Source organism: Wyeomyia smithii, chromosome 1, assembly GCF_029784165.1.
Source record: "Wyeomyia smithii strain HCP4-BCI-WySm-NY-G18 chromosome 1, ASM2978416v1, whole genome shotgun sequence".
Taxonomy (NCBI): Eukaryota; Metazoa; Arthropoda; class Insecta; order Diptera; family Culicidae; genus Wyeomyia; species Wyeomyia smithii.
Genome location: NC_073694.1, coordinates 131,096,508 through 131,121,925, shown reverse-complemented (window position 1 = coordinate 131,121,925; position 25,418 = coordinate 131,096,508). Strand labels below are relative to the sequence as shown.

The following is a 25,418-nucleotide window of genomic DNA, read 5'->3' as shown; positions in this document are numbered from 1 at the left end:
TAAATAATCGAAACTCCGCAATTCTTCGGTGCAAACGTGTGCAGTAGAACAAAAAATATCGATTATTATTGTATGTTCCATTGAATCCATACCGCTTTTGATGGGTTATTTTTAAAAATATTGCTGGGTACAATTTTGAAGTAGAATACTTCTCTCACGAAATTCGGCTACATAAGGATGTGAAATGAAAATCTAAAACCGAAAAAAGTGAAAAATATGTCCAATTTCAAATGCTAATAAATCGGTTAGTATTCGATGGATTTCCTTCGTTCTTGCAGCAATAGATTGGAAAATCCTCTAAGATTCTTCCCAAATGCAGATAATTGTAATTTTATTTTTCAAACTATTGTACTATTGAAAATAGTCAAGCCTTGTCAAAACAAAAACTTCGGCCTCTGATTGGTCGTTATATGATTGCTTCCCAAGCACGGTCGACAGAATCATAGACCTTGCCATTTGAAATGTGCTATTTGGCCTATATAAGAGCCTGTTTCACCCGAAGCCACTCATTATAATTTTAGACTGCAACAACAGCAGTCCTCCCTTAGCAGCAGCAGTGGATATAGCAGTAGTAGCAGTGCAGCGGTTAACGACCACAGTTGTGGTATGGCAACGGATAGCGGAGCGCGTCTCAGCATCGATAGCAGGACCAGGTGATGCAGGGCAGCGGATACCAATGGCAACGGAAGCGTACACTACTGTGGCAACGGGGATAGCGCAGCGGTTGACGTTGGTCTCAGCATCTATATAAGCAGGGCCAGCCGTTGCAGTGTTGCATTTTAGTGAAATGCTGTCTCTGAGCGATAGCAGGCACACTAGCAAATGCATCCAATGAATAGAACGTTCTGGAAAGCGTTTCAGTGTTTATTTTCCCCCAAGGAATACTTTATTTGCATTGCCAGTGATAACGCAAAGATGTGATCGGCATCTTATCAGACATTGAATTAATCAACAAATTGTCCTTTTCAGAATGAAATAAAAACCTAATTGAAGAGTTAATATTTTCTCCTCAATCAATTTACACTTTCAAGAAATTTGGAACATATATATTTGGCTTCATCTCCGTGTCTCAGAACGTACTGAATTATCTTTTCTTTCAGTCATGAGAACAACATCCGAAAAGCTTTCATTATCAGCATGAAAATTAGTTTTTCAAAATTCAAAAATTCAAAATTCAAAAATTATCAATTCCAAATCATGACAAGCAACTATATTATTGAGAATGGTCAATCCTTGTTGAAGCGCGAAATTCGAATGATCTGATTAGTCGTTAATATGATTGCTTTCCAAACACGGTCGACAGAATCACAGACCTTGCCATTTTAAATTTGCTATTTGCTGTATATGAGTAAGGATGGGCATTATCGACTGAAATGGCTATTGATAGTTATCGATGTTTTCCTATTACTATCGATAACTATCGATAGGTTTTTCATCCCTATATAAGAGCCTGTTTCAGTCGAAGCCGCTCATAATAGTTCTAGACAGCGACAACAGCAGTCTTCCTGTAGCAGCAGCAGTAGCAATGCAGTGGCGGATAGCGGCCACAGCTGTGGCATGGCAATGGATAGTGCACTAGTTGCAGCGGATCTCAGCATCGATAGCAGCTGGGCCAGCTGATGTAGGGACAGCGGATACCAATAGTAGCGTATAGCGGCCAAAACATTAGCATGGCTACGGATAGCGTAGCAGTTGCAGCGGGTTTAGCATCGATAGCTGCTGATGCAGTGAGGCACTTTAGTGAAATGCAACCTCTGTGCGATAGCGGGCACTGGTAAATGCATTCAATGAAAAGTTGACTCATTTTGACAACACATGAGCCATCTAGTTTTGAGTGTTAAATCAGCTTTTCACTGTTTGTTATATCACAAGGAATACTTTATTCGCACTGTCAGTGATAACGCCAAGATGTGATTGGTATCTTATCCGATATTGAATTGAACAACAAATTAAAAAATGACTGAAACGCAAGCAGCCGGGTTTTCTTGTGAAAGTATTCTACTTCATCCTTGCGGTCGTGGCTTTGCACACAACCCTCCTGTTTTTTTCTCCATGAATTGATAAGCAGCGCATGAAAAGAACTCCTCTCACTGTACTCCGCATTCATTCTATCAAAATAGATAAAAAAACACCTTTATTTTGACGCTATGTTTTATTACCAGCGGCGTTTTCCCATCGTAATGGCAAAAGCAGTGGTGTTACTATGATTGTTCGACGTGCAAAAAAATTGAACGCTAGGTATACTTTTTGATAATCGTAAATTTTACAAGTTAATGCTTCCTTACATTTCTTACATTACGAGTAAATGTTTTCTTACATTTTTGTCTAACATAAAATATGTAAGGCAGTGAATTTTTTTTACATTCGAAGAACTAGTGTTAATGCTATTATTAGTTATTATACTATACAATGAAACTTGTTTTTTTTTCGTTACGCTATATCGAGATAAAAAAATATATCATTCAAACGGGAATTAATACAAAACCTAACAACATCAATTTTATTTACATACCAGAGTTACTCGGTTTAAGGTTTCTCAGTTGTTGCTCAACACGAAAATTTTGCTTGCAACCAGATACTGAAAGAAAGATTATCTTTATTACGAAGTGCAGAAAATGTCAACGGCAGGTAGTAAGAAAAATATATACTTTTCTACCGTTACTATCGTGACATATCACAACCTAATGGTCCAAAATAAATAAGTAATAAAATTACTGAAGCATCGTGACTATTATAGTCGGCAAATGGAATGGAAATGGATGAAGAAATGATTTGCATGAGCTAGACGCTTCATATGATGTAACAAGTATTTAAGATAAATTACTCGACAGACATGATGTCTTTCGGTTTTCTCACCGACCGAATAAAAGTTTATCAGTATGCACAACAGTTTCGTTTAATCGCATACAAACATATGCTACTCGTATTTGGACTGCACATAGTCGATTTGTATACGAGAGAACATTGTTTATTGTCGTAGAGGGTTTTGTTATGTCGAATAACAAAACTTTTAAATATCTTTTCATAAAATATAGACAATAATTCTTACTGTAAACAGTGTTTATTAACATTCTCGTGAAATATTATCTTAAAAAAAATTAAAACAATCCAAACTATACCAATGGCAGTAAGCCTCTGGAGACATATGGAATGAATTGTTTTACTGTTTTTAAATAGGAAACTCCTACTACCCACCAACTCGCCCTTAACTCGCTGATATGGCCTGGAAATATTATTATTAAGCGCCTTGCCTTGCTTCTTCGAGAAAATTATTTCACGTATATAAAAATCACAGCATTAACTATTTCTCAGTCGAATATCATTCTATTAGAAAAAATAATTCAATTTGCGAGACCGCCTGGAGGGATCTGTTTAGTGTAACAAACTAAAGAAATATATCGAATTTTATAGCAGCAATTAACACAATAGATTCAAAAACTGTAGCCATCACCGACTCCAAAAACTTTGTGTGAAAAAAAAATCGTTACGTCAATAAGCAATTCGAAGCATGATTAGAATAGTTGTATAGTCGAAATATTATATTCCTGCTTGTTGTGTGCATTCATTGAAAAACGTTTGAAAAAATGCAGGAAGAGTTTAAAAACAAACAAGCTGTTTTGATCAACATGATCCTAGTTTGGAAAAAAAGTTCAATGGTCAAAACCAAACAAAACAAATTATTAATCATGATTTTTTTTGTATTTTCTAGACACCGAAGGTAACAACGTTCCGAGTGCTCGTGCATTAATTAACTCAACATAAAAACAATCGTCTGCTTTCGTACAAATGCTTGAAATCACCAAATATCCTGGGGCCTAGGTCTCATCGAATGCTGTGTTATCGCTCCATCAAATCGATCCCGTTGCTTGTAGGATAATGTCAATGAATGAAAAACGAATGTTGGACCGCGAAACGCTTCGCTCCGTTATCCAGCAATGGAATACGGTTCGTCTGGATATATTTGCTCTATCAGAGCCAAACGAGGTAAAGAATGTAGGTAGCTTATCGATTCAGATAAAAAAGTTTTTTTTTGTTTATTTTCTGCAGAACTTGGAATTCCATGGCGTAATGCGGTTTTACTTTCAAGATGAAGGGCAAAAGGTGGCAACCAAATGTATTCGCGTGGCCTCTGATGCTACCGTATCCGATGTTATTGGTAAGTTGTACATATTGATTGCTTCTACGAAATCGCACACTTTCTCATCAAATGATGTGTATTCTATTTTTTAAAACTGCAGAGACATTGATAGAAAAGTTCCGCCCGGATATGCGGATGTTATCTCTACCCAACTATGCACTATATGTAGTACATGCAAACGGCGAAGAGCGCAAATTGAATCCCGATGAAAAGCCTTTGTTGGTACAGCTCAACTGGCACAATGACGATCGGGAAGGTCGCTTTTTGTTGAAAAATTGTGCTCAGAAAACTAACGTAAGTTTGTTTGAATTCGTTGTTAGAAACGTTCGCCAGATTATTTGATTGTTGTTGTTTTTCCTTTTTGTTTTTTAAATTGATTCTCTATCAGACTTTGGATAGCATCACCGACCAGCCCAGCTTCAAACGGAAGCTGTCGAAACGGGAAAAAAAAGAACAGAAAAAGAGAGAAAAACTCTCCAAGCTGCAGGCTAGCGGAGGTCCACGTTCAGAGAACCATGTTGCTGAAAAATTGTACACAGGTTAGTGCCTTGTAGTTGTTCCTATCATAGAAAGAGAGTATCCATTCCACAGTTCCGTTGTATTTTTTCTACTTACATCACTTACTAAAAGACTGTCAATAATATTTTTTAACTAAATTTTTTTATTGGAAATTCGTCGCTTAAGCAAGTATTACACGAAGCAAATATTTGCTATTTTTGGTACGAATTATAATTGCACAAAATAAAATCAGTACCAAAAATAGCAAATATTTGCTTCGTGTAATACCTGCTGATTGAAATTCTGGATTCTCATTGCTCAATTATTTTCCTGAAGTATGATTATTGGATCCTTTCGATCGTGTGTGCAGTACATAAAGTCAAGATCGGTGAACTGAAAATAAAATTAATGCAATTTACTTATATTTACCTTTGCGGTGAACATATGGGCTCCAACAAAATTTTAGGATACTGCTTCTACTGCTGATTTGTGAACGCAGGATTTAACGTTTGACTAACATATAATATTACTACATTGTATAAAAATCTATACGTTTTCGAAAAAAAAAAACTTTGTTTTTTTTTATTCTCGCTTATTTTTCGTCGGTCTAATTCCGCCACTGTTATTGTACCAACCTTGCATTATTATAGTATCGTAACACTCCATGTTCACGATCAGCTATGTTACATAGGAAAAGTACCTTGGAAGTTAAAATTATTCGAAAATATCGATGGAAGTCCCTACAAGAAAAAAATCGATATAAATGAAGTGATAGTTAACAGAAACAGCTATGACTGGTCCCATATGTGAAACCGTTAAGCAAAAGTTAGATGATGCGAAACCATATCAATATTGAGGGAAATCAGAGCAGTTTTTTGATTTTGGACAAGCGGAGGTATTTGGCTGCCGACGCTACCGTTTAATGTGCCATGAAAATGCTTCCGTTATATTTCAGAATTTTATCTTCGTGATTGCAAAAGCAAAATGTCGAACTCAGACATGGAATCATTCAACTTCGAAATAACGATAAAAGTTTCACAACATACTATTAAGTAACGCAAACCTAGACTATATCTTAAAGACACAAGATGGATAAATTTGAAAAACACTTCTATATAATGCTGCAAGGTTAATAGTGTTAACGCTGCATTCAATTCGGCAATGGCTTGTCAATCGAACAAATAGAAAACCACATTAAAAGCTCTGGCATTGGTGCTTATTTAAATACAATTCTTGAAGTCGCCTCCGACAAACATGTATTTTGGGATGCAGTGCTGCTAACATAGAAAAGTTTGTGATTGAGGTTGCGTGAACCAGTGTCAAACCAAGCCTAACATTATATTTTTCTTTTTCTAACTTATGACCCTGCTCACTAAAGATAACCACAATAACAATATTTTCACAAAATACTGATATGGTCGCCTTAAATTAGAAGTAAAATAGAATAAAACAAAATCAATATTGAACTGTTATGTTTTTACTTTTCACAAAAGTTTCATTGTGAAAAGTGAAAACATAACAGTTCAATATTTGTTTTGTTTTATTTTAAGACAAATTATTATGTGAATTAGCTACAGTCATACTTTAAATTAAAACCGGTAAATTATCATCATAGCATTGTAAACTCGCACAATGTGTGGTATGTAATTGGGTCTTTCATCCAAAAATAAAACCACTCTATTACCGATTATTGATGAATAGATCGAAATTGAACATGAATAAATGAATGATCTAATTTTTTTTTCGTCAATTTGTTATTTTTTGAAAAAAAGGAAAAAAAATAGATATCTGTTACTACATTACGCTGGTAAATACAGTTTTTACTGTAGAGCTCAAACTGGGGAAAATTGAAAGATTATAGCTTTTAAACTAGCAAAACTAACTTTTTCAGAGACTCAATGAGTTTTGTCGTAAGCCGACATAGAACCGACGGACCCGACGAGCAATTACTTTGTGGTTGAAAACTTCTGACCAAACTAGGGGCACCAACATTCACAGTAATGTTTAAAAAAACTAAACTTCTTATAAGGCAACTATTTTGAGCTTAAGCGCAACATTTTAACAATAAACTCATCCAAATATCAGTGCTAGTAGCGAGTCCCTTTTTAGTGATTTTGTCACTATTTTGAGCTTAGTCACTGAAAAGTCCCTATCCACCCCAAAAACTCACTCTTTTACAACAAAATGATCGTTAAAGTCACTATTTTAGCTCTAAATGAGCTGTTTCTGTATTAAAACATACATTGGAAAGATTAAAACATATTTGGACAATTCGTTTCGTTGACTTTTCCATCATGAATGTTCCATGCCACCCACTGTTCTCGAATCTCTCATTGGAGTGTCTAGGATAGATACGAACAAACTGTCTTACAACTGTCAATGTAAACTCTAAAAGCTGTTCGCATCTTTTATCAGTGTTGTGCGTGAAATTATGTAGTTCCTAAACCACGTGGTCATGTTTTGATTACTTTTTATACCCCCCGTACCCCCCCGTGGTCTTTTGGCCAACTCCCCCCCCCCCCCCTACGACTTTAACCACGTGTTTTTTTTCATTTGTCAAGAGCCAAAAATTCACTTAAAATTTTACATTTTTAATATTAAACTTTCAGTACATTCTATGTTTCTAAAATGCTAAAGCTTTATTCTTAACTTGGTGGGAACAAAAAATTCTAAGTCACGAAAAAAGGCCACGAGGTTTAGGAACGGCCCCTAACTAGCTTAACTTACTTGTCTTATATCAACTGTTTTTTACTTTTTTACCTGATTGAACAAGGGTGAACAATTCGACGTTATGGGCTGTATTACAGAAGCTTCGATGAGCAACTCGTCTTATTTAAAATACGTGAGCGAATCGAGACGCCCTATATCCAGCATCGTCTGTTACTAAATTACCGTCCGCCGCCATAAACCTGCGCGGCTCTTAATTATGCGCACTTCGCACTTCGTATCAAAATGTAGATGCCGATTGGCAAAAAAAAAAAAAAAACATAAGCAAGCGCTCATTTGTCCAATTTACCGTCAAATTTCTACAAATTTTAAAAGTAAATCTATTTGCATTCCGATTTTGTCAAGTGGTTGAAAGTTTTACGTTGAAAATATGGTTAAATTGGACGATAAATTGATCAAAAAGGTGTGATGAGTTGAATATCGGTTCTGAGATGAATGTAGGAGCGATTACCCTATAGGAAATCACTTTCAAGCATAATTTTTGAAAATTTTTAATAGTTATTTTCTTAACATTTTAATACGAAGTGCGCAGAATTAGGGTGCCGCACGGTAGTTCAATGTGAAATATCGGTAGGGATTATACTTCGATTTATTTTTCCGAGAACTAGTCATTCCGCATCCTATGTTCTGAACACATATTTCAGATGAAACATGATCCATTTAAGGTTAAGTGATGAATTTTAAAGCTTTATATTATTCCCTTTTTGGTCACTATTTGATCGCTATTTCAACTAACAGAAGTCACTATTATTTTACTCCAAGTTTCCTATTAGCCCTTGTTCCATCCAGGAACGATGTGTTTGAGTAAGCCACGCCTACTTTCAATGTATCGCGTTTTTTGTTGTTTTTGTTTTTGTTTTACGCGCTTCGCCCAGCTATAAAAAGGCAGCGCTCTGATTGCTGCGCAAGTTTGTTTTGTGTACGACTTTCATCAGTAAAAGTGTAAGAGAATAATAAAACTGTAGTTAAGTAACAGCAAGTGAATTCGATCCCGAAGAATCCTTGGAACCTAGGAGCATCGCAGTCAAAAGGTCCTTTTAAGGGCCAATTGAGTTGATTGATTCCACCGAGCGATTGCTTCCTATCCGCCAGTCCACCGAAACCCGAACAGCCCTGGAATGTTAATAAATGGTTGCTATTTAAATTCTTTTGTGTTAACAATTTTCTCTTAGAGGCCATCCACATACCACGTTGTGGAATGTCCACGGTCCTTACAAATTTATATGGGTATTTGTCCACGGGGGGGGGGGGGGGGGGGGGTTAATAGTCGTTAAAAATCTGTCCGCGTGGTATGTGGATGGCCCCTTATGTTAACAATTTCATCATGAAAATTATATTTTTTTCTCCAGAAATCTTTTCAACTGTAGCATGTCAAAAAAAACAAAACGAGGATTGCTTAAAACGTCTTATGATATTAAAAAACAATCAATCATTTTTTGGGGTTGTAGAATGACAGTTTATCTTAAAAGCATTCAAAACTTGATTTTTTGGTCGGTTTTTCTATTAGCAATTATAGCGAAATAATAGTATTTCTTGTAGTAAACCATGATCTGATACTTTCAAGAATCATATAAAATTTTGAGTATGAGTAAACCAAATAAAACAGTGTTACTTTTTTAGAACTGCCTGAAACGTCATTCACCCGTTCTATTTCGAATCCGGAAGCGGTGATGCGCCGTCGGAGGCAGCAAAAACTTGAAAAGAAGTTGCAGCAATTCCGATCACGTGATGGAGGTCCCGACACCGGTGGGACGCTAAAGATTTACGGTGAAAGTCTATGTCGCGATGTGCCTTATAAAACCTTGTTACTCTCGATACGAGACTGTGCTCAGGCCGTAGTCCGGGAAATGCTCGCAAAGTACGGTATGGATAAGGTAGATCCGCTGCATTATTGTTTGGTGCAGGTAGGTTGAGTGTGATCTGTTTTTTTTCAGTACATCAGCATTAAATCAGATTTAAAATCAATTTACCCTTCAACCAGTGGTGAGCGTTTCTTCTTCCCACTTTCAGGTAAACAGCGATGGGTCGGAATACATTCTAGACGATGACGAGTGCCCTTTGTCGATTTTGATGAACCATCCCACATCGCGAGGTAAGTCGAGTTTTTTCCTTTCCTAGTTTTTCCCTGATTGCTTTTCAGTAGCATTAAACTTGTTTTTTCCAAATCTTTTATATCATTGTAACATGGTTAAACTGAATAAAATTGCTAAGTTCGACAATAAAATGCATTTACATGACAAGACTCAACATGTATCGTTCGTTCTTTAGGTGACTTATTGTAAGAATGATAAGTATTGTGGTTTGTCCGTTGGTTCTTTCGTTATCATGAACTAGAATTTAAAGTTCAATATTCAAATTTAAATTGCGATATTGAAATCATAGAAGTTTATAAAGTGATAGTAGATTAGCATTGTTCTTGGACAGTTATCAAACTATCAAACCGTATTAATCTCATTGTGGAAGTGTTTTAATCAAGTGCTGACAATAGGAAACATTGATTCCGTGCATATCAACAATACTATTTAGTACTTTGAATTCAAGCGTCTTAATTACGCTCCCAGTATTAACTTTGCGAGTCGCCGTTAGTTAAATCAGAATCACAACGATCAAACCAGAAACGATCAAACAGAAATAGTTGAGTTGTTTTTTTCTGTTTTTGCCAACAGAGGACAAACAACTAACACAAAAACTCCCCCATACCCTTGATGCTTGTGGATTGTGCAGGAGCATATCCGCGCTTCTAGTAGCAACAAGTTTCGAACTAACTTTCTTTTCCTTTTTTTTCTTTTGATCTACGTTCTGGGCCGACAGGCGTATTGATCTGCATGCATGGATCATTGGAGATGCAATAGCTCGAATAGCTAAATCCCAAGCAATAATTGATAAATTCGATGTGCCGATCCTGGTCGGTAACGAAGTGGTAACCGGTGGTGATCAATCAAGATCAAACTCAATGTAACAATAAATTAACAGATTTTTTTTAAATAGAATGTAGTGTTGGCACAACAGACTCGATTTGTAGAAATTGAAACAAGTAAACCATACTTTGCCGTTCATCCGATAGTTGTCCCATGTTTATAAGAAACTGTATTGAAAGTGCCCAGCAAACAATTATGTTGATTTGTAGCTGTTTAGGCCGCTTTTAGGCACATTCCGGCTGAATAAGCTTTTATACAACACAACTGTTTGCTGTGTAGAATAACTATGCATGGAACAGCAGTACTCTATGGCTTACAACTTATGAATAAATGGATAAATATACTAAGATTGTTGCTTTAATCATACAACATTGAACAATCATGAACTACTGCGTGCTGCTCAAGAAACGAGTTATTTGCAAATAATGATTAAACGTGTTTAGGCCATTCACTGCTAATTGAAAGTAATACATATCAGAATCACTTCCTAGCTTGTCTCGAGGTACAACGCTAGTTTAACAAACCAGTCGTCGTATGTTCGAATCCCGGCTCAGGAGAAACTATCAATAATATCGCATCGCCGTTATCGTCCTGTATACTAATACCTAGTCGAATGCAAAGTGAATTCTGTTGGATGCTTTCCTACTATTGAGTAGATGTCCATAAAAGATTTGCACGTGTATCCAAGTCAATCACCGCACTAAAGATGAAATTCAAAATCTGAGGGGAATTTTTATCCATACCACGATAGAACTTAGGAATCCTTCGTCGAGGAGACAAAATCTGCGCCGTATTATTACTCGGCCCTCTTAGGTGCTTTGAAGCTTTATGTCCCAAGTCTGTAGAAGCAGCACTTTTCGTCATTCATTTAGCTGAATTTTTCAGAGGATACTCGCTCGAGCAGTGACAAGTACGGTAATCGTGCTGATAATATTTTAGATGAGCCTGAATAACGCCACGTTTTTTTTCAAAGTTTGGTTCTATATATGTTGGTTTTGATTCTGTAAACTTTTTCTGACATTTCAAATATTTTCTATTTCTATTCTCTCCTTTCCCTTCAAGGAGAAAGTTCTTGATAAAACGTCACAGAGTTTAGCTAAGGAATCTGAAGTGACCTTGTGTAGGTTGTAGGTCTTGTTGAGTACAACATTCGCTCATACTATAAATTTTCTGAACACCCCCAAAATTTGAAGTTATGGTTAAAATACGGTTTTTTGGACCTCAGCGAATATAATTGTTTTTAACTCAGTCATTTATAAACCGGTTTTCAATATTCAGGCAGTTTTAGAAAGGGGACAAATAGAGCTTTTAAAATATATACAGCTTTGTACTAATATTAATAGAACCTGTTGAGTTATTTGAGTTTGAATCTAATTTTTCAGACTTTTTCAACTTAATTCGAAATGTACTAATATCGATAAAACATGTTAAGTTATTTGATTTTAAATCTAATTTTTTAGATTTTCTATTCTATTTTTGTAAGAAACATACCACAAATACACTATAATTTTGAAAGTATATTTAATTCTGAATTAAATGAAAGTAGCTTTGTGGAAATCGGTTGATATTTGGCTAAGTTATATGAGCATGAGCATGAGCATTGATGACCGTACATATCGTAGTTGCACCTCCGTGATTGACCTGAGCTAGTGAAGTCGCACAGAGAACCACATAGATAGTTTTTGGGATGTTATACCATCTTCAATGTACAACAATTCAGTAGCTCTGACTTTAGAAAGATCGATAACGGCGCTGGCCACGTCCTTACAGTCGTTGGGGAAAAATAGTAAGAGGATTGTTAGTTCGACAAACGTGTTTATGAGATCAATTTCACCTCTGCATCTCTACGGATGTCACAGGAAGGGTATTTGTGTTAGTATGATGGGGTAGGTAGGATCAGGATTCGCCGTGGTAAGCAATACGATCAGATATTATCGAATCCCGCGGGCGAAGCATAATTTTTAAACCAAATAATAAATCGTCAAATACAAAAGCTAAGCGCGAATCAACGAGCTGATTCACAGGCGCCGATTTTATTTCCTGAGAGAGTAAGCTACGCGATACGAATCTCCAGATCACCAGCCACCGTAAACCGAACTCAAACGATTGATCACTGTACTAAAAACAAAACCTATCTATCTTTCTTTTTTGTTATTCTAGAATCAATAAAGTTACTATATTCAATAATGAAAAACAATACTGTGAACAATTAATATATATCGCGATAACTTTGTTTAAAGTGGCCACTATACGGTATCCAGTTGTTTTTTTTTTTTCTTCATAAATCGATATCCAGTTGTTATCTTCATCACATTTGACATGTGACTTATATTCGAATGCGAGTTGTAATAATGTAAATTATTTTTGAACGCGAGTATGATCGCATCCAGCCTGCTCATGTGTTATGTGTTATAAATATTCGCCGTTTATGTCAATTTTCATCCCCAAAAATACCAATCGAAAGAGAAAAATGGCATAGTTCAACGCATCCTAAGCTCTATAAGTTAAAAAAAGGAGACACACACCTAAGCCAAAAAAGTTCTAAATTAATTGTGTTGCGTCTATGAATATATAGCCAAAATTTTGCTTGAAGCTAAAATTAATCATTCAAAAGCCAGAGAAGTCATGGATAGCAAAGAAAAAACAAAGCATATCGAAACAAAGTAGAGTAAGGAATGGCTTAAGCAGTAGCGCCTATTTTAATCAAAAAAAAAAAAAAGCAAAGCCTCGGTGCTACATTCCGTATCGGAACTCGACCTTCTGTTTATTATACACAGACTTCGCAGCCAACTGTTAAGTGTACAGGACAATTGCGGGGCTAGCGCTACGATCCTACTGACACTAACAGTCTCTCCCGAGCCGAGACCCGAACCTACGACGACTGGCTTGTTAGGCCAGCATCGTACCTCGAGACCAGCTGGAAGTTCCTATTTTAATCAGTCGTAGGCGAAAACAGGCCTCAAACTCCTACCTTTTTATCAATATCTACAATTTCAATGATGGAAACGGAAACTTTGATTGTCTAGCTGTCTTACGAATATAAGAAATACCGTTAATCACAAAGAAATCTGTGAACAAGCATCATTTGAAACAAATCGACCTATATTGCAGCCATTCAGGAGCCAATTCGGGTGCTGCAAAAAACGCCTGCAAAACAGATGGAAACTGCTTAAAATAGGCTCGGGGTGATTGGAATAGTGTCCCTCGATTGGTAACTTTAATTGATTATTGTTAAAGTTTGCTAACTTAGTTTTACAATCTGAAAACAAGTTCTTACAGAGAAACCGATAAAGAACAGATTGGTATACTACTGTTTGAATTTCACCCAACACATTTCGAGTAATTCGTCTGAACACACAGGCGGTTCTTAAAGCTGCTTAGAATATGTTCCCTACCCTAATTGGACAAATTTTAAGTTCAAAGATTCAAAACATTTTAACAAATAAAAAATATCACGAAATAGACAAACAAGCTGTGTGGCACGCATCTTTTCCTAGGTTATAAATATGAATATCAACAATGAGAAAACATATGAAAACACTGCGCTTTGCGCCGTCTAGCCTCAGCATACAATCAGCCCAAGAATTCGTGGGGTACAACACACACGCGGATACAAAAAAGTTAGTGTTTGATTCATGTCGGTGGAAGCCACCAGCAGTTTTAATAAACATGTCTGTAAATGTATGCACTTATCTCAGACACCGAAGCAGCATTCAGTGAGTCAAGCATGCCGCCGCGCTCGCACCCGAGCGAGCACAAACAAACCGTTTCCATGATTACAGTTGTCGCTCACTCGGTTTCTGCCTCTCAGCAGAACTTGCCATCGGCGACAAGCATATGTACAGCGCAACCCGGGAGCATCTTAACAGCTCCCATATAAACTGTATGTACCCCGTTTTTGTTGGTTCTATTGTTCTGTCAGATCAGATGCATGCTTTTATAGTTTCTGAAATGGGCGTAATGCACACGTGGAAATTATATTCTTTTACATTGAAGTTTAATTGTGATGGTTTACGGTTGTGGATACAATTCTGAATGACAACTGTTAAAATTGGAGAATTGGTTAGAAAAGGGAAGACATTAGAAATAAATCTACCGATTTTAGAAAATATACCCCCTAAAAAGAAGTACCATGTACCACGCGACGAGAACAGAAAATGTATTTTGTTGATGAATCGCCGACAATAGTGTGGGAAAAGTGTTTGCAAATGTGTTGTTGAGATACATAATAACCCCCCTCTTTCATTTTTACAAATAGTGAAAACAATGTTTTTCATTATTCTGGTAAATGACATTTATGTAAAATTGATGTATTTACAAAATCAAACATGGTTAAATTTTGGTCTAATTATATAAAATAAGATTTTTTAGGGGTTTCTTCGGGCGAGCTCGCAAAAAATCTGAACAATCTTAATTAAACTGGGGTCTTTTTTTACGCGGGTTGTTTTTATCCTTTTTTTCAAACGCGATTGATTTACAGTAACGCGAATTATTTTTACGCGATTAAAAGGATTATTTGTAAGCGGTATCAAATAAGTTTAGTATAATTAACCCTCTAGTGCCCAAATTAATTTCTAAACGGACTTCGATAAAATCACTATAAACCATTATAAACATTTTTTAAGTATTTATTGAAGCTTTTCGGAACTTTTCGACTGAAGCCCGCCAAATGACGGCATTGGGCACTAGAGGGTTAAATTAAATTTAATCTTTTAAACGCGGGACAACCAACCGCGTAAAAAACGACACAAGTGTAACATTTGTTCATTAGATAGTGATTTGGTCATTCACAATTTCTTAAACAATCTGTAAATATCTGAAACTTTTTAGAAATGTGCACATGGATTCCATCTGGTATCTCTGATCCAATGACAAAAAAGGAGGAGGTTGTATCCAAGACACGACCGTATAAATGACGTAGAACCACGTACACTATTAACAAATGCATTGAGTTTTTCATTACCCTAGAAACACAACTGTTTTTATCAAAGTTTTATAGCGCTTTTTTGGCTGTATTGAGCGCTATAAAACTTTGATAAAACCAATATTTTTACTTGGGTAATGAGTTATAATGTCTACTAATGAAGGGTTGTGAATTTCGTGAACCGGATTCAGCAGTTAGCAGATCGTGCCGAGTTAAAAACCATACACAGCACACACACACACAAATCATACCATATCATAGACACACACACATCATACCATATCATTATACCATACACACATCATACCATATCATACACACACACATAATACCATATCATACACACACAGCAAGCAAGCGACCAATCAGAGGACGTTATTTTTATTTCAACAAGGCTTGACAATTTTCAATAGTGCAATAGTTCGTAGATTCAAACAACATTCTTCTGCATTTGGGCAGATGCGTGTGTAATTTTCCAATCGATTGCTGCAAGAATGAAGAAAATCAGTTGAAAACCAATCGACCTATAAGCATTTGAAAAGGAACAAATTTCGTCCCAGTTTTTCAGTTTGCATCCCTGTGTGGTATGCTAAAGTAAAACGTAGTTCTACGTCAAAAAGGCATTTTGCTGTTCAAAATTGGATTTGGTGATGACGATCTTTATGCTGCCCCAACAGTGGCAGTCTGGTGAGGCACGCTGAGAAGAACCGCGCTGCTACTGAGACATGGTGACCAACCACAGCGCAAGTGATTTATTAATTTGAAGGCAGCCACAGGCGCAACGCGCTGTTACTTCTGAGTGCTGTATCTGCTACTGCTGTCAACGTTTTGGACGGTCCATCCAGCTCACCTTCCGACTAATGAATGTAACTAGTTTTCCCAGAAACACTCTTTTATAGCCGAAGGGTGCTACGTAATAGGCCACGCCTTTCTGTTCAGTTGTCTAATTCTCTAATATTCTTTAGACGAATTATTCCACAATTCGCATTCGATATTTGTTTCCAGTGAATAAACATCGATGGTGCTCTCACACACGCAACGGTTTTAACCCGTATTTTATTGCGGTTTGTAACATTCTGTCGACCGTGCTTGGGAAGCAATCATATAACGACCAATCAGAGGACGTAATTTTCGTTTTGACAAGACTTGACAATTATCAATAGTACAATAGTTTGCATAATCAATGAACAATTTTCTACATTTGGGTGGATGCGTGTATAATTTTTCAAACAATTGCTGCAAAAATGAAGGAAATCGGTTGGAAACAAACCGATTTATAAGCATTTAAAAAGGGACATATTTCGTCCCCTTTTCGTTAATAGTTTTTCTATTTACATCCCTATGTGGTAGGCCAAAGAAAAACGTAGTTCTACGTCAAAAGTATACCCATTGCAGTGTTATTCTGTATGTAGATTTGTGATGGCCGACATTTATAACAAGCACACTACATATACCGAAGTAGGTAACAGACATGCAATGATCATAATTTCTCTCTTTTTTCTCTTCCTCTCTCGTTCTCTATTTTCAAGAATTTATATTGCTTCAAATTAATTGAATTCGTTAGGGGCCATCCACATACCACGTGGACTGCTTTGGGGGGGGGGGGTTGGCTAATGTCCACGGTCCATACAATTTTTTTAGAATTTATATGGACAGTGGTCCACGGAGGGGGAGGGGGGGTCAAAATCGTTAAAAATCTGTCCACGTGGTATGTGGATGGCCCCTTATTAAAATATTATACCAAGTCATTACAATCGACATTACGTCCAAATCAAATGTTGAACGAGGTGTACTTTCGATGTTCACGTCTTGTGATACGTTTAAGAAATGTCACCAACACCAACATACCAGTGCGTCTTGAACTGTCCTACAGATCAGACGTTTTTCGGTTGCTTGTGGACTGGTCTTTGACTGCCTATAGCTTCAAAGTTTGTGTTTTGTCAGTGTGTCTTTTTTTTTCAAGACTACCCGAAAGTGATTTCCCATCAGTCTTTCTCAAGACTACCTACTTTTGAATTTAACATTTGTTTTAACTTTTTTCGTATCACCTGAAATCAAACCAACGATCAAACCGTTGATGAGATCAAACTTACTTTAACAGAATTACTTGGCATAGCCCCTACCCAAGTAATTCTAATGAAACAAAAATCACGAGGCGAAAACAGTCAGAGAACTGGAATTTCCCTTGTTAATTATTTAATTCATTTTAACCGCAATGAGGTTAACAACTTAAAATTTTTTGAAAAGGCACATGCTTTGTATAATGTGCGTGTAAAGTGGGAAATTTATAGGAAGTATGGCGGAGGTGAAAAGCATATCACCCAATGCCGTACTTGCCAACGTTATGGCCATGATTCCAAATTCTGTAACATGGACCAAAAATGTCTTAATTGTGGAGACTCTTCTCACAAAAAGGACACATGTCCTGTGAAAGAGAGTAAAAATTTTCGCTGTGCGAATTGTAACGGCAACCATATGTCAAATTTTTATCAATGCCCAGTCCGTTTAGCAATTGTTAAGGCAAGGCAAGGTAAACAAAATTCAAAACAAACTTCAAAACAAAATTCTCCAAGCGTACCAGTGACGCATAGTTTACCTACTCCTTTGCATACCCGTTTAACATATGCACAGGTTACAGGTAGTTCGAACATTCTACCGCCTAATGTTGGTAGTTCGAAAATGACCGCTAATATGGGTAAGCAAAACATGCTAGAAAATAATTGTACACCTATTACCCAGCTAATATTGCTACCGAAAATATTTTTTCTGATGTCAACTGCCTGGGGCCTATTACGGCAGGTAAACTTTCTTTTTTGCAACAGGCAATGTTCGATCTTATGAACGCCATGTTGCAGGCAAAATCAATGTTTGAAGCCATTCAAATAGGCACAAATTTTACTATTAAAATTGTTTCTAATTCAAAATTTAGCAATGATTTTAAATAAAACAATTAAAATATTAAATTGGAATGCTCGCTCATTGAAGGCCAATGAGAATGAGCTTTTTAATTTTTTAACAGTAAATAATGTGCATATTGCAATTATTACTGAAACATTTTTGAAACCTAACATAAAATTAAAATATGATCCCAATTACGTGGTTCATAGATATGATAGGATCCAGGGTTCCGGCGGTGGAGTTGCAATTGTTATTCATCGCCGAATCAAACATCGTGCTCTTCCCCATCTTGAGACGAAAGTTATTGAAACTTCGGGAATTGAAGTTCAAACTGAACTTGGGATTTTATTCATTGCCGCAGCATATTTACCATTTCAATGCACACGCGAGCTCAAAAATTATTTTAAAGGTGATTTACAAAAACTCACCAGAAATCGTTCGAAATTTTTCATAATTGGCGATTTTAACGCTAAACATCGTTCATGGAGTAGTTCTCAATGTAATTCCAATGGCAAAATTTTATTCAATGATTGTTCTTCAGGATACTATTCTATTTTGTCTCCGAATAGTCCTACATGCTTTTCTTCTGTAAGAAACCCTTCAACAATTGATTTGGTGCTAACAGATCAAAGTCAGGTATGTAGTGATTTGATCACACATGCTGACTTTGATTCTGACCATCTTCCAATAACTTTTTCTTTATCGCATGAATCAATTTTAAACCTTATGAGCTCTGTTTTTAATTATAACAAAGCTAATTGGGAAAGATACAAAAATTATATTGAGAAAAATTTCAATAATGAGCTTGATTTGCAAAACGAAGTGAATATTGATTCCGCTTTGGAAGCATTAAAATGTGCAATATTGATGCCAGGAATTATTCTGTTCCAAAGGCTCAAGTGAAATTTGATTCACCAATAATTGACGAAAATCTTCAACTTCTAATTCGTTTGAAAAATGTCCGCAGACGTCAATATCAACGTTCTCGTGACCCTGTTTTTAAAACTATTTATAAAGATTTACAGAAAGAGTTTAAACATAGATTTACTCTTCTGAGAAATCAAAATTTTGAGACTAAAGTTGAAAAATTGAAACCATATTCAAAACTTTTTTGGAAGCTGTCGAAGATTCTTAAGAAACCTTCAAAGCCTATTCCAGTTTTAAAAGATGGTGAACGTTTTCTTGTATCCAATGAACAAAAGGCTCAAAGACTTGCTCAGCAGTTTGAGAGTGTTCATAACTCAAATTTGAATTTTGTGAGTCCAATTGAAAATGAAGTCACACGTCAATTTGATTTAATTTCTTCCCAGAATTTTTCACCTGCAGAAATAATTGAAACTAACTTGAATGAGATTAAATCAATTATTAAAAATTTCAAAAATATGAAAGCACCTGGTGACGATGGAATCTTTAATATACTAATCAAACATCTCCCTGAGAGCACAATGGAATTTTTAGTAAAAATTTTTAATTGCTGCTTCAAAATTGCATATTTTCCCAACTTATGGAAAAATGCAAAAATTACTCCAATTTTAAAACCGGATAAGAACCCAGCAGAAGTTTCAAGTTATCGACCAATCAGTTTGCTTTCTTCAATAAGTAAACTGTTTGAGAGAATTATTCTTAACAGAATGATGTCACACATCAACGAAAATTCAATTTTTGCAAATGAACAGTTTGGATTTCGCCATGGGCATTCCACAACTCATCAATTGCTCCGAGTTACTAATATGATACGAGCTAACAAATCTGAAGGTTATTCCACTGGAGCTGCTCTTTTAGATATAGAAAAAGCATTCGACAGTGTTTGGCATAAAGGTTTGATTGCGAAATTGCAAACTTTTAATTTTCCAATTTTCCTAATCAAAATTTTAAAAAATTATCTTACTGACCGAACTCTGCAGGTTGTCTATCAGAATTCCGAATCTGATAGATTTCCTGTCAGAGCAGGTGTACCTCAAGGTTCAGTCTTGGGTCCAGTCCTGTACAACATATTCACTTCAGATCTTCCTGATTTGCCTCCAGGATGCACAAAGTCATTGTTCTGCGATGACACAAGCATTTCCGTAGAAGGAAAAAGTCTTCGTGTCATATGCAGTCGATTGCAGAAAAGTTTAGATATTTTTTCTTCCTACTTGCAAAAGTGGAAAATCTCTCCCAATGCTTCTAAAACTCAAATGATAATTTTTCCGCATAAGCCTAGGGCTTCTTTCCTCAAGCCAAACAATAATCACGTTGTCAAGATGAATGGGGTTATTTTAAGTTGGTCCGACAAGGTTAAGTACTTGGGACTAATTTATGATAAAAAACTTATTTTCAAAGAGCACATTGAGAGTATACAAGCCAAGTGCATCAAATATACGAGATGTTTATATCCTCTCATTAACAGGAATTCTAAACTTTGTTTAAAGAACAAACTTTTGATTTACATTCAAATTTTTAGACCAGCAATGCTTTATGCTGTACCGATCTGGTCAAGTTGCTGTTCAACAAGGAAGAAAACGCTCCAAAGGATTCAGAATAAAATTCTGAAAATGATTTTGAAGCGTCCTCCTTGGTTTTGTACACTCGAATTACATAGACTTACTGGTGTTGAACCATTAAAAGCTATGTCAAATAAAATTATTAACAATTTTCGACAAAAATCGTTGCAATCCTCAATTGCTACGATAAGCTCTCTTTATAGCCAATAAGTTAGCAATTAAGTTAGTTGTAAGTTTACTTCCCCTTTTCTGACAAGTAGGTTTAATCCCTACGAACGATAAGTCCTAATTGCGAAAGCAAACAAATCCTAATAATGAAAATTACAAATTTCTAACAGTGTTGAGAAGTCACCATTTGTGATTGGACACACATACTCATTATTTACTAATATTTATCATAAATACTTAAGCTACAAACAAATCCCCCCCATTAAAAAAAAAAAAAAAATGTCACCAACACAATACTGCGCTTTCAAGACAGCCATTTGCAGAGCGATAAACTGTACAAGAAAACTGTAATAAAATTTAAATTCCTAAATCCCTTCACTCGTAATTCATTCCAAATACACTGTAATCAAAAAGGAACACCCTCAACTACAAGTACCACACGAATTTCACAATTTTGTGCACTGTGCACCACTATTAAAAGCGATTATTAAGGACGCAATAAACAAAGCGTCTACACACGATGGGCTCCCTCTCCTCTCTCGATATTTAGCTAAGTTATATATTCTGGTTTTCTTAAAAAATATATAACTTAGCCAAATATCAATCGATTTCCGCAAAACTACTTTCATTTGATTTGGAATTAAATATACTTTCAAAATTATAGTGTATTTATGGTATGTTTCCTACAAAAATAGATGGCACATTTCGAATTAAGTTGAAAAAGTCTGAAAAACTAGATTCAAACTCAAATAACTCAACAGGTTCTATTGACATTAGTACAAAGCTGTACAGTCGTACCTCGATATAAGGCAACCTCGATATAAGGCAACCTCGATATAACGTAACTCGATATAACGTAACTTTTACCTCGATATAACGTAACTTTTTAAAATGTTTTGAAAATGAAAATAAATGATACAGCAACTGTTTTTGGGCTATAAATTGCTTTAAAAAAATGTTTGTAGTAAGTTTTGAAACCAATGAAACCAATGCGAAAATTGTCCAAAATATGCATAAGGAAGGTTTAAAAATACTAATAGGTGGTGGGAAATAGATTTCCACGCATCCTTCAGTAACAATTCACAGTCTTGCATCAATTAGAGAAAAAATTTGCTTTCTGCTTGTTGAAATTTTCTCTAAATTGGCATAAGAAAGGTTTAAAAATACTGATAGGTAATGGGAAAAAGGTTTTTGCGCATCTGTGAGTAACCACCAACATTCTTGCATCAATTAAAAAAAAAATTTGCATGTTGAAAATTGTCCTAAATGGGCATAAGAATGGTTTAAAAATACTGATAGGTGATGGGAAATAGGTTTTCACGCATCTTTGAGTAACCTCTGGTATCAATTGAAAAAAAAAATTTTTTTGCTTCTGAAAATATCTCTTAATGGGCATTAGAAAGGTTTAAAAATACTGATAGGTTATGGAAAATAGGTTTTCGCGCATTTTTAAGTAACCACTAACATTCTTGCATAAATAAAAAAAATTTTTTTTGCTTCGATATAACGTAACTCGATATAACGTAACGAAAATAAAAATAAAGTTGCCTTATATCGAGGTATGACTGTATATATTTCAAAAGCTCTATTTGTCCCCTTTCTAAAACTGCTTAAATATTGAAAATCGGTTGATAAATGACTGAGTTAAAAAAATATATGCACTAAGGTCCAAAAAACCGTATTTTGACCATAACTTCAGATTTTGGGGGTGTTTGGAAAAGTTCCAGTATGAGCGAATGTTGTACTCGACAAGACCTACAACATACACTAGGTCACTTCAGAAGTTCTAAATCGCTGTAGCACAGTGTAGTGCATGGTTGATATACTATGTTAATTTTTTATTAAAAATACTACACCGGGCCAAAATAATATAAGATTTTCCTCGGTAAGCAGATTGAATTGAAGGCAGAGATAGTCTTCATGACAATTCATCTATCAAAAGTCAAAGAAGACCAATAAAGCTGTGAAAATATGATCATTGTTTTTTTCATTTCAATCTACGACTTTTTTGAAGGCAACAAATAGCTTCAAATCATTATAGGTGTATAGTGGCCACTAACATTTTATTTTTCTCTGTGTAGACCAAAGTCACATCGACAAAAAATAAGTCCATCTACGAATTGTTTCAATCATGAACCGTTAGGTGTCACTTTCGGAAAAGCTCCAAGAAAAGCCCGTTGCAGTAAAAACGCTTGGTTGTTTGTACATTCTCATGATTGTCTCATGTGTTCTGTCTCGCGTACCATAATATGCTTGGATGTCGCTCACTATTTTCACTAGAGAGAATCAATTATATTTCTGACTCTCTGAATGAGAAGAAGCAACTGACGGTTACGATGTCAAGTGGAAATGGCCAGATGCTTTAGAACGATTTCTTTTTCCATTGCTGCCGGTCGGTGTATCCTTATGCGCTCGGAAAGTGCTCAAAGGGCCTATCTTTGGTTGCTCGTATTGTGTGCACTTAAGGGTTTTATCAGATTAGGGAGACCATTGTTTGTATTGTTCATTGAATAAGCAAGTTTTTTCCTAAATCGATAAAATCGCGTGTGAGATAGTTAGGATTCGATACGTGTCGTGCTATTCGTTGTGATAAGAAAATCGTCACTTTTGTTTAGACGAGGAGAAAAGGAACTTGTTACAAAATGTACTGATGAATGAACGTCGTAGATTGTATGGACCATGAAATCAGCGTATTCACAGAATGGAAAATTATATAGAATCGAAGCTTCGATAATCCGTTGACTTATAAAGTTTGTAAAGTTCAGTTCTATGCTATCGGAAGTATTTGCCTCTCGTAACACACCAATGTCAAGATAATAGGGTGGTGCTGATTATTCATGTTAGTTTCGCATTTTTCACGAAATTATTAAATGAAATTCCAAGTGTTTCAATGTTTCTCCAAGAGTATTCCACAATCGCTTTGTCCTTTTTTAAATGATACCTTGTGACAATTTTCATACTTATGCACTATGATCTATGTATATGATATGGTGATATAATGAATCGTTGTCTGTATATCAGTAACCACCACCTTAGAAGAGAGCCACATGGCCTTGCGGCGCCTTCGTTCTTGAACGTACACTATATTTTGTGTGGGAAAAACACAAGCAAGACAAATTTTCAACTTAGAAAGCGACGAAAATCGCAACTCCTTCCAAAACTAGTGACTCGTGTCATACACAAATACTTAGTCAGTTTTTTCAAACGCAGTAGTGTGTTGACAGGGCAATGATAACATCGAATGCATACAATTGTACACTGTCCGTAAGCAAGATGTTTTGGTTCACATTAAGGTCATGCAAATGCGGTTGACTGTTTAAATTTACCAAGTGCCAATTTTTTAATAATCATCAAAATAGGTATGTCATAGTACTCACATAATATTTACTAAAAGGCTCCCAATCGTGTAGAATCAAGTAATGATAGTTAACGTGGAAAGCCAGGCAAAAGGGAAGTGAGTGTGTAGTGAATCCGTTAATTTATATATAATTTCACGGCATGGGATAAGGTTTTAATGCATAGTGCTTCGTTAAATAGAGGATAAAGAGCAGGAGAACGCCGAATCCGTGTTGGCTACAACAGCGACTTAATCACCCATGCTGCGGAAACCTTCAACTCCTACAATATGATGGACTGGGGTATTCGCCGTAAGTTTTTTTTTTTTGACATTTGTTACTCTATTTTCAGTTTGGTGTAAAGTGTCCAATTTGATTATAAATCAAGTATATATCGCCTTGCCATGAGCTGTAAGAGTTCGTTTGTTTTTGCGTCTTTTCACGCACGGAGTGACGGCGGGTGGTTTATACACCCACAGTTACTGTAGGCCACCGGGTAGCGCTGTTTAGTAAACAAACGGAAAAGAAAATTGTTATATTTCCGTCGTCATTGCATATACAGTACTCCTCTGTTTATTCAACAACGTTATGTCTATCCGTTCAATTTATTCATGCTCAAATTCTACAGAAGTATTGGATTGATAATGATTTCAAATCATGAAATGGTTATTTGAAAAACGAATTCTGAAATCGTGTATCCATTTAGCTTCCCTTTACAATATATTGCCAACGCAAACTATAAACCAGTACATTACATAATAAGTTTCATGAGATATATACAACGTATTGAATCAACTATGTACGAACCTACTGCATTTTGTGCATGGATACAGAGCAGCATGGTCGAAGTTTCAACCATACTGTCAATGCTAGATAACAATGTCAATAATATTGTCTCCCCTGGCTCACATTAAAGAAATATGTGAGTGTATGCTGGCTGACCTCTCTTCTGAGATGGTTTGCTATTTCATTATTTCCCGTTCCTGCTGAATGTTTACATTTGCCTAATAAATTTGTGTTGCCTATATTACTCAATTCACTCGTCCTTGGTGACCGACACTGTCACTAAGTGATGCTTCTGAGTTTCTCACTATAACGATGAACTATTGTAACTTCTGTAAAGGGTCAAGACGTGGGTATGTTCCCTCGGTCGTTTATCCTTCTAGAAAGTAATGGTATAGGAAGTGGAAATTGGAGGTACTTTCGGATCAACAAATCGATATGCATTTTCATCAAAAAGTTATTGTTTAGGTTAGACCTCATTCATTCTGCTACTGTTGAACTGATTGTCAAATAAATTAGGGGCCATCCACATTCCATGTACATAGA

The 25,418-nt window shown here is 35.9% G+C and overlaps 1 protein-coding gene across 9 annotated transcripts in view; it reads left to right on the top strand.

Annotated features, from left to right (window-relative positions):
• The window catches only part of LOC129718955 (afadin), a 112,112-nt gene that overhangs the window by 39,651 nt on the left and 47,043 nt on the right, over positions 1–25,418 (top strand). For 7 of the 9 annotated variants that reach the window (XM_055670215.1, XM_055670214.1, XM_055670210.1 and 4 more), the window contains 6 exons: positions 3,710–3,984; positions 4,048–4,156; positions 4,239–4,432; positions 4,527–4,677; positions 8,984–9,267; positions 9,374–9,455. In XM_055670215.1, the coding sequence (XP_055526190.1) occupies positions 3,877–3,984; positions 4,048–4,156; positions 4,239–4,432; positions 4,527–4,677; positions 8,984–9,267; positions 9,374–9,455 (928 nt within the window). In that variant the 5' untranslated portion in view covers positions 3,710–3,876. Of the gene's footprint in view, positions 1–3,709; positions 3,985–4,047; positions 4,157–4,238; positions 4,433–4,526; positions 4,678–8,983; positions 9,268–9,373; positions 9,456–23,171; positions 23,505–24,113; positions 24,402–25,418 lie in introns of those variants that run through there. The other 2 variants (XM_055670218.1, XM_055670219.1) reach the window with 2 other exon arrangements.